The sequence below is a fragment of the Syngnathoides biaculeatus genome, chromosome 9, assembly GCF_019802595.1.
Source record: "Syngnathoides biaculeatus isolate LvHL_M chromosome 9, ASM1980259v1, whole genome shotgun sequence".
Lineage (NCBI taxonomy): Eukaryota > Metazoa > Chordata > Actinopteri > Syngnathiformes > Syngnathidae > Syngnathoides > Syngnathoides biaculeatus.
In genome coordinates, this window is record NC_084648.1 from 1,785,738 (window position 1) to 1,795,734 (window position 9,997).

Genomic DNA, 9,997 nt, shown 5'->3' on the forward strand with positions numbered 1-9,997 from the left:
TTTAAGGGACATCAACAAGGACATCTTTTTTCGGATACTCTTGAACGTCGAAGGGCGTGGTTGGTGCTTGTGTCGCTTCCTGTTTCCCGACGAGCGTGAGTACGTCACTCATAAATGTGTACGGCACAAGAGGAAAGATTTGTTTTTGGCAAGCAGGGGGGAGCAACAAACACTTTCTTGCAGTGGACCACCATGTCCCAAGTGAGTCCAAATCCTTAAGTGAGCGAGCGAGTGAGTGGCCTCATAAATTTTAATCGTCATGAAAAGCGGATACAGTTACACATTGCTTAACAATTTTGGAGCTTTCTGTTATTCTTTTTCTATGGTTAAATGCTCGTTAAAGGCCATTGTAGTAGAATCTAAAATCTGATTATGTTTTGTCTGCTCTAAATCTCTAATTGTGTGTGTAGTAATGATAGATTTGAACACAAATAGTCATCAAAGGTCACTGTAAACATACGACTGTAGTGTGAAACATATAAGACATTCTTTAACATGTAGGCTTTATTCAATATGTAATGGCACTGTACCTGTGTTGATTAAACCAATTAGTAGCTTTGCTTTGATTTCAGAGTTCCCAATCACAGACTGTTCTTAGATGATGAACTGATGGCACTTTTTAACACCTTTATAGAGTATCTCGGAGCCCGAGGCTGGACTTCACCTCATGACACAATAAGAATTGTTACGGTGTGAATCAATTCCTCAAGTACAGATTAGACTACATAGTTATCAATTAGTGAACACCACTGTATAGTAGGCAGACCATTGAAATATTCATCCTTGGGTTGTTTTTTTTATTATGTTTTAATTTCCGATAGTTGCGAATGTGACTACAAATTAGGCAACACATGCAGTGATGGTCATGAGGCACCAATATGAGTCAGATGTACAATTGCATGAGCCAAACAGAGTGCCATACAGTCCAACCTGTACATCACTTCTCGGCCAAAGTCAGCTGGAATAGGCTCAAGTTACCTGCTACCCTAATGAGGATAAGCGGGATAGAATGTCCCCTGTAGAAGTCAAGGCCGGGGGACTTGAATCCGCACCAATTTTAACGCTCGGTACTTCCTTTAGTAAAACCTATGAAAGATTTGAGTTCACATTTTGGTATCAATGAGACTGGACATGAGTTGAGAAGTTTTGCTTTTTACAGCTAAAAATAATTTTCAACATAGTGTGGCATTTTTTTTTTTTTTAATCTACAAAGAAGTATTTTTTTTGTCCATGCCAAGAACCACAAAGAACTTCATTGTCTATTCAATTTAATTCTCCATTACCCAGGTTTGTTACACATCCAGTTATTAGATATTACACCGATTTTTATCAGCCTGATCAGAATCGATAAAGTTAATTAACCAATAAAGTTATTTAAAAAAACATGTCACGGCATGGGACACACAATACATCTGATACAGACAACATGTAATGACGACAAGAAAAATTTGCTCTTTCACCATTGCACTATGTCAGACAACTGTACTAAAATATTTCATTTCGATACCACCTCATGCCATTTTTCTAGGATCATTTGAGTTTTTCTTGTCAACTCAAATGCGAACAGATACACTCGTTACCAAAGCCACGACAACAATAATCAATTGCGTCATATGTATTATAAGAACTAAATGGTGATAAAATCTGCGTTTGTGGACACCGGTGCTTGGGAGAGGACTTTAATTCAAGATGGAATTTATTAGAGAATTTTATCTGATTTTCCCTTGAGGTCAAAAGTTTACATACATTTCCTTAGCTTCGAGTAGCATTTAGATTGAACGACAATGACTTGGGTCAAACATTTTGGGTAACCTTCCACAAGCTTCTGACAATTCTGAAATGCTGGAATCAGGGCCTATTCCTCTTGACAAAACTGGTGTAAATTAGTTAGCTTTGTCGGTTTCCTTGCTCCCTTTTTGCCTTTTCAGATCTTCCCCCAAATTTTCGATGGGATGCAGGTCATGCCTTTGTGATGGCCACTCCAAGACATTGATTTTGTTATCCTCGGGCCACTCTTCAACTGTTTTGGCATATTGCTTTGGGTCACTGTCCATTTGGAAGACTCATTTTCGCCCAAGTTTTAGCTCCCTGACTGATGTTTTGAGATGTTTCCCTAATATCTCCATGTAATGTTCTTTCTTCATGTGACCGTCTATTTTATGAACGGCTCCAGTTCCTGCTGGAATGAAACAGCCCCAGAACATGATGCTTCCACCAGTATAATTTACAGTTGGTATCGTGTTCTCAGGTCTACAAGCTTCCCATCTTTCCTCCAGATATAACATTGGTCATTATGGCCAAACAGCTTCACTTTAGTTTCATCAGACCACAGGACAGAAGTTAGGATCCTTATGTGATGTCTTTTTGCAAGTGTAATTTTTTTTTTTTTTTAATGTTTCTTCAGGAGTAACTGGTTCATTCTCGGTGAGTGGCCTTTCAGCCCATATCGGTGCAGGACTTGTTTTACTTTGGTTAATGGTACTTTCTTACCAGCTTCCTCCAGCATCTTCACAAGGGCTTTAACTTTTGTTCTTTGGTTGATTCGCACAATTCAGATTGAAACACGTCCATCTGTGGAAGACAGGGCCCGTCTGCTTCCTGAGCAGTGTGATGGCTGGACATTCCTATGATGTTTATCCATTGGTATAATTGTTTGAACAGATGAACGTGGCACCTTCAAACATCAGAAAATTGCACCCAAGGATGAGGCAGACTTGTGGAGGTCCACGATTTGTTCTCTGCTTTCCTGGATGATTCCCTCCCCCATGATTTCAAACGAGGAACCAGAGTGTTTGAGGTGTGGCCCTAAATACACGCCCAGGTGTGCCGTCAATTATTGTTAGTTAACCCATCAGGAGCTTCCAAAGCCATGACGTCAACATCTAGGCTATCCCATGTTCTTTAAAGACATAGTACTTTTTGTGTATGCAAACTTTGGACTTAGAAGAAAATAATGTAAAATTCTCTCTTAGAAATTCTCGCTCTGATTATCCTGGCATTAAACAAAATTAAACAATTTTGGTGATCCTGACTGACCTGAAACAGAAGAGCTTTAGTCTGGTTTGACTTCAGGCAATGAGACAAAAAATGAAATGTGTATTTTTGCACAGTGTATGTAAACGTCTTGCTTCAACTGTATGTAAGCAGAACTTCTGAAAGTACCACTCCAATGACAAGGAATTGTACCGCTATTTGCATGTGTTTTATTCTGATCGTAAATAGTGAACCTTAATAGATAATTTGTGTATTGTATGCATTGGTCCAGGTCAGGCTCCAGTGATTGAGTTGATCCAATACATTCTACCCAGCTGACTGGACCCTGCATGGCCCCTGCAAGGACTTGGCTCCTTTGGGCCCATTGCCAGGACAGAATGTACTCTGGTCCAGATGAGGAGAGGGAGAAATACTGGGGAGAGCTGTTTGATCAGCTGGATCTCAACAAAGATGGATGTATTGACATACATGAACTACGTAGAGGGCTGGCGGATCAAAGACTGTCTAGAGCTTCATTGGAAAGGGTGAGACTTTTCACCTTCACTCACCTGCATTCCCATTTCATGCAGCGCCATGTATAAAGGTAAAATAAGAACAACACCAAAAATGGAATGATCAAAATGTTGATTGAATTAATGGAGCTTTAATCACTTAGTTTACCTTCTTAATAGTTTTTTCTTCTTTTGCTCTTCATTTCCCCCCAATTAAGATTCACTGAAGGCCTTAAAGAGATGGTGTCCAGGAATTACTCCCATCTATCATAGGAATTGTGTATTGCGTGCAAACAAATAGGGCACTCAAACGCCTCAGTTTTCCAAATATGTATTGTAACAGTGGTAGCCGTCATGCGTCAGAAAGGCTCAATTATGTGAAAATTTGTCACAGCACCAGCTATGTTGGCCCTTCCGTGTTATCCTGTGGGAGTGGTGGAACCTGTCCCACCTGTCATCAGATAGGAGGCAGGGAACACCCTGAACTGGTTGCCAGCCAATCGTAGGGGACATAGACAGAGACATCAGTCGTAGTCCCAATCACAGGGGCAATTTAGAGTCTCCAAATAATGCATTTTGGGATTTTGGAGGAAACCGGTGTGCCCGGAGAAAACCCACGCAGGTACAGGGAGAACGTGAACTCCACACTGGTGGGGCCAGGATTTGAACCTCACTCCTCAGAACTGTGAGACCAACGCTCTACAGCTCCACCACCATGCCGTTTGTGTGCATGTGTGTGTGTCTGTGAGTGTGTTTGCGGGCACGTGCTCACACTCTCACACTGTATTTAAATGTTCACTCTCACACTGTATTTAAATGTTTTATATAAGTAACAACATAAAAAGACCAACTTTATTGTGTACACATTATCTGTCTCTGTCCTGTCTGTATTCCTCCTTGTGATTTGGGCAAAGCATGTGGGTCACAGAGCTAGCTGGCTCTCACCTCCCTATTTTGTGCCTTTGTGTGCAACATCATGTCTATTTTGGTTGGATGGAGCAAGGCATTGTAAGATGAGAATGGCAAACTACCAAGGTGCAAACCCCAGTGGTTGTCAGGGCTCGACTCTCTATGAACCACAAAAAAAAAAGACCTTCAATAAATTCTGAATTTTTAGGCATTTGTGTGTTGGAATACTGGATCTGACCAATTGTGTGTGTTTAATGAATAATAAATCAACTGTAAAAAATGTACCTTTGTCAATGAAATCACTCACAGGCGACAGATGGATCAATGTAGTTTTTGACTTTAGATATTTGCTGTTTTAAAATAGGAACTAATCTAAAGTTGGACCAAGCATTTGAAAAAATAAAATAAGAGTAAGCTGTAAGGTCAAACACAATTTTGTTTATCGTAATGGTCTTCTGACTGGGCTCCCCCAAAAAGAGTATTAAACAGCTGCAGATTGTTCAGAATGCAGCAGTTTAGGTTGTGACCAGAACAAAGCAGTCAGCGCATTTAACTCCAATTCTAAAGTCCTTACACAGGCTTCCAGTCAGTTTTAGAATGGATTTTAAAGTTCTGCTACTTGTCTATAAATCACTGAATGGTTTTGGTCCAGAATACATTAAAGAAATTTTAATGGAATACAATTGACTGACTCAGGTCTAATAATGAAGCAGAGAGTCCAAAGCAAACATGGTGAAGCAGCATTGAGCTATTATGCTGAAAAAATTGAATAATTTGCCAACAGCGGTAATGTCAGCCCAGGTGTTAGTGTTTTCAAATCCAGATTAAAAATGCTTATCTTTTGTCATACGTTTTAGAGTATTTCCACATTTTGGTAATATTTCTTGGACTAAAAGCTGTTTTAATTGTACTTTTTCAAAAGTTTTTATGTACTGGAATGCTTTTAAAAATGTAAAGTGCATTGAGTTACCTTGTGTATGAAATGTGCTACACAAATACATTTGCTCTGCTTTGCAATGTTAATTTCTTTAGTCAGGTGGTTTCTAGTGCCATTGTAGAGGCCCCTATCCCTGCTAGGATATGCGACATATTTAGCCTGGCGGAATTGCCTAAGTCTGGCCGTATACCATAGCGTGTTATTGAACATGCGAAAACACACCTCACAGAAAATGACATATGCAGTAACAGCATCCATGTATTTATCTTGGCTGCTCACTGAATTTTCAAAGATACTCCAGTTTGCGCAGTCGAAACAGCTTTAAAGTCCTAATTATGCCTCGTTGGTACCTTCACAATGGCAATTATAACCTTTTGGATTACTTCCATCCATTATCTACCACTATATCGTGTAACCTCGGGAATGTTTGACTGAAGATGTTCCACTGTTCCCTTGACTGCTACCCCTGCCATGAATTTACTTTCTAATTTTTACATGCGACATTCTTTGATTTCAGATTGTAGAGGCAGGAGATACCAATGAGGATGGAGTGCTTGATTTTGAAGAGTTCACTCAATACCTACGTACCCATGAAAAGCAGCTAAAACTCATATTTCGTAGCCTGGACAAAAACAATGATGGTCTGTGGCAACGCACTCAATATATTTGAAGAAGTATAACAGTCCCCATAGCTTTAAAATTTGCTTATGATATGTCTCTTACTTTATGTGTCTGGATGGGTACATCCAGGTAAGATAGATGCAGCAGAGATCCAGCAGTCTCTACGTGCTGTTGGCTTAGACATCAGTCTTAAAGCTGCCACCAGGATTTTAAAAAGGTTTGTGATCTATGCGTCACTATTACATCATCAAAAACATGGATTCTTCTTTGATGGTAGCAAGCATCAATACTGATGATTTTCATCTGCAGTCCGTTCACATGCTGTAAGTATACACAATAGCCTTTTTTAATTAATATTTTATATTGCTCACAGTTGTTTTTTTCTGGTAGTTTTACTTTGGTAATTGTGTGCATATATCATGTAATGTGTCTGGTAACTACTACTTAAACTGACTTAAGTTATGGTTTAAGTTTCCTGAACTTCATAGGGTTTTTTTAAAGGCTTTTTGATATCAATGTAAAATTTCTGTGTTTTGTGTCTCAAAATTGACTATTTTTCTCTTGCTCTGTTGCCTCCGAATGTTTATGTTGACGTGCTGGTCAAGCCAATACCATTTACTTGTCTCCCTTTTTCACTAGCCTTGTTTGTGTGTGTCATCCAGTATAGACAAGGATGGGACCATGACCATTAACTGGATTGAGTGGCGGGACTACTTTCTGTTTAACCCTCTCACAAACATGGAGGAAGTGGCACGCTACTGGAAACGTTCAATGGCAAGGATACACACCTGGAAATACCTACCATAGAATAGTTACTTTTAATAATCAGCCAGACGTAATGTATTGAAAGCATTCAGGGCAACACACATTCCTTGTACATAGTAATGACAATAAAATTGTTCTTCACGTTGCTTGGAAACAAAAAATTATATACAACTGTAATCCTTGCTTTCATTAGATGTTGGACTTAGGTGAGCAGCTCACAGTTCCAGATGAGTTTTCAGAAGAGGAGAAAAAGTCTGGCTATGTGTGGCGGCAGCTGATTGCAGGGGCCTTGGCTGGATCCGTATCACGGAGCGGGACGGCGCCCTTAGATCGTCTTAAAGTCTTCCGGCAGGTCAGTCAGTAGCGTTTTTGATCAGAACCAAATCAACATTAAAAGGCAACTTAAATTTTCTGTTTGTTCTTTCTGATTGTCAGTGTCACCTGTTCACACATGTTCATAAAATGCTTTGGCAGGTTCATGGTTCCTCTCTGTTTAGTGGGAATGTATTGAGTGGTTTTCAGTACATGGTAAAAGAGGGAGGAGTGCAGTCCTTTTGGAGAGGCAATGGAATCAATGTTCTTAAAATTGCCCCGGAAACAGCTATTAAATTTACAGCTTATGAAAAGGTAAATAACACCCAAGTAATCCTTCCTTTTTCTTGTTGGTTTTGGTGCCTCTGAACATTTTTGTACAAAAATATGAAAGCCATTTTGTACACTTAATTTGGTAAAAGGATTACACAAAAACCATACAGTTGATTTCTATGTAATATTATAAGACAGGTGGTCCATGGACTGACCCACATTTTTAAGTAATATTCTAAGAAACATAAAATAGCCTGTTAACTAACGAGGACAGAATTATACATTTACTCTTCTAGGACATTTAAGTCACCTCCCCAGACTTCAAATCTTACACCCCTGTCAATCGACGTCAATGCTCAGTGTACCGCTTGCTATGATTCATGTTATTGGTGCAAGACTGTATAAGACTGTACCAAAAGTCAACTAACTCATCAGGACAGGAAGTTTTGTGTTTAGGACTTCACAATAAGTCCCGTCCACTTCCTTGTTCTTGACACAATATGATTGAGCAAAAAAAACATGGCACTTTTTTACTTCAAACTTTGACAGAGTTTTAATGATAGATCCCTCCTTAATTGTTAAAGCTTTACCCTGTGAGTTATACTTCGCGCTGTACACAAACGTAATTTAATCAATTGTCCTTTCCTTACAATTCTGATTTACTACCCTTTTCCTAGATCAAGCATATAATGTATGGCAGAAAGGACACAAAAAATCTCAGGGTTCATGAGAGATTTTTTGCTGGCTCGTTGGCTGGTGCAACCGCTCAGACAGCCATCTACCCACTGGAGGTGATTTCAAGTCATAGCACACGTACTCAAGACTGGAATCGACAATATGTGCAATACTCTTCTGTACATTCTCTTTATGTGGTTCCATCACTTCTTTTTCCTTGACAGGTGGTGAAGACACGACTCACGCTTAGAAAAACAGGCCAGTTCTCGGGAATCGTTGACTGTGCCAAGCAGATCCTGCAGAGGGAGGGATTGGCAGCCTTCTACAAGGGTTACGTTCCTAATTTGTTGAGTATTGTGCCTTATGCAGGCATTGACCTGGCAGTTTATGAGGTCAGGTGGACATGACGGTAGCACGTATCTATATCTACATCTTGTTTGTCTTCTAACATTTGCATCTATTCCTCAGACACTAAAGTTTGCATGGCTAACTAGGAACACAGGAGTGGCAGACCCAGGAGTCACAGTATTGGTTGGCTGTGGTGCAGTCTCCAGTACCTGTGGGCAGCTGGCAAGTTACCCTCTTGCGCTAATCCGGACTAGAATGCAAGCTCAAGGTTAGGAAAACTGAGTGAAGCAAATATTATGTCTACCCAGGAATGTTTAGATGGTTGTCGTTAAATGTGTTCCAGACACAATTAGGTCTCTATAATGTATATTATGTTGGTATTATGCAAATTACTGTATATATTACTCAAATCTTCACAAATAGTTGATGCAAATAGCACAGCATAGTTATGAAATAAAATTAAGTAATTAATTAAATGAAGTAAGTCATCAACTGTTAAATCATAATTTGAAAGCTTTTGAATAAACCTCCCATTGATAACGGTATTTTTGAAAGAAGAAAGATACTGATTGTGTTGAAATCAAGTTTTTTAGGTCAAATAATGCCCTCATGTTCTGTTTTTTTTTTTTTTTTTTTTTTTTTTTTTTTTTTTTAAATGTGACTGTGTGTGCGTCTGTTGTCTGTCTCCGTGTGCCCTGCGATTGGATTGGCTGGCAACCAGTTCAGGGTGTACTCTGCCTCCTGCCCATTGATAGCTGGGATAGGCTCCAGCACTCCTGCGAACTTTGTGAGGATAAGAGGCTAGGAAAATGGATGGATGGAAAATACATTTTAAGCATTTACAGTCACATCTCCTGTGTAACCAACTAGGACTAGAAGAGTGCATAACTGAAATGATGATTGCAGGTTCTGTTTGAGAGGGGATAGATAATAGTTGTGTAGGTACCCTTAGGATAAAAGAATTGGTTGAGGTCATAGACATTTTTTTTCTTCCTGTTTCCAGTACCAGATTTTAGGATGTTCACAACTTCTCACTAATTTGACTAGAAACATAATTTGACGTGACTGTTAATGTTATGCCTTGCATACATACTGCATCTTTTGCAGTGTCCCAAGTTGAAAGTGAGGTTGTTGATTGGGGTTTCTTTTTTTGCTTCTTCCCTTTAGCCTCAGTGAAAGGCTCTACTAAGCCATCAATGTCTGCCTTGATTTACACCATTGTGACCCAAGAGGGTGTGGCCGGCCTGTATCGAGGAATTTCCCCCAATTTGCTGAAAGTCATCCCTGCTGTCAGCGTGTCCTACGTTGCATACGAGTACACAAGAATAGCCCTGGGAGTGGACGTTGAGGGTAGGCGTGAAGGTAAAGGGAAGGTGTAAAACTGTGTGGCTGGTTTGTTGTGAATTCCATCTGGAAGCAAATACACATCTGTTAATCCTGCATGAAGAAGGGCCTTTTAACAGTGGATGAATCCAGTCTTGTGATTGCAAGTTTTGGAAGAGTACTAAAAGAGAGAGCACTGCCCTGCCTTTGGATGACCTCACGTTACATGGATGCCGTGAGCAATTTTAGTTGCGTTGCACTGTATGGACTAGCATCTGCATTTTTATTTACAAATGACGCATGAATTTATCTTGACAAGTAACGGTTGTCCATTAAGGGGTTTGTCTTT

General features: G+C 39.7%; 1 protein-coding gene across 4 annotated transcripts; it reads left to right on the forward strand.

The window, feature by feature from the left end:
* The first annotated feature begins 56 nt into the window (after positions 1 to 56).
* slc25a23a (solute carrier family 25 member 23a) lies at positions 57 to 9,707 on the forward strand. Of its 4 annotated transcripts, none has more exons than XM_061830697.1 (11): positions 57 to 201; positions 3,266 to 3,518; positions 5,849 to 5,972; positions 6,082 to 6,169; positions 6,615 to 6,726; positions 6,911 to 7,069; positions 7,192 to 7,344; positions 7,980 to 8,093; positions 8,202 to 8,369; positions 8,446 to 8,593; positions 9,493 to 9,707. In XM_061830697.1, the coding sequence occupies exons 2-11, from the start codon at positions 3,324 to 3,326 to the stop codon at positions 9,702 to 9,704; spliced, it is 1,473 nt and encodes a 490-aa protein (XP_061686681.1). In that variant the 5' UTR covers positions 57 to 201; positions 3,266 to 3,323; the 3' UTR covers positions 9,705 to 9,707. The 4 variants fall into 4 exon arrangements, with proteins under 4 accessions (XP_061686681.1, XP_061686682.1, XP_061686683.1 ...); XM_061830698.1 differs by having other exon boundaries at positions 89 to 231; XM_061830699.1 differs by having other exon boundaries at positions 141 to 235.
* Positions 9,708 to 9,997: the final 290 nt, after the last annotated feature.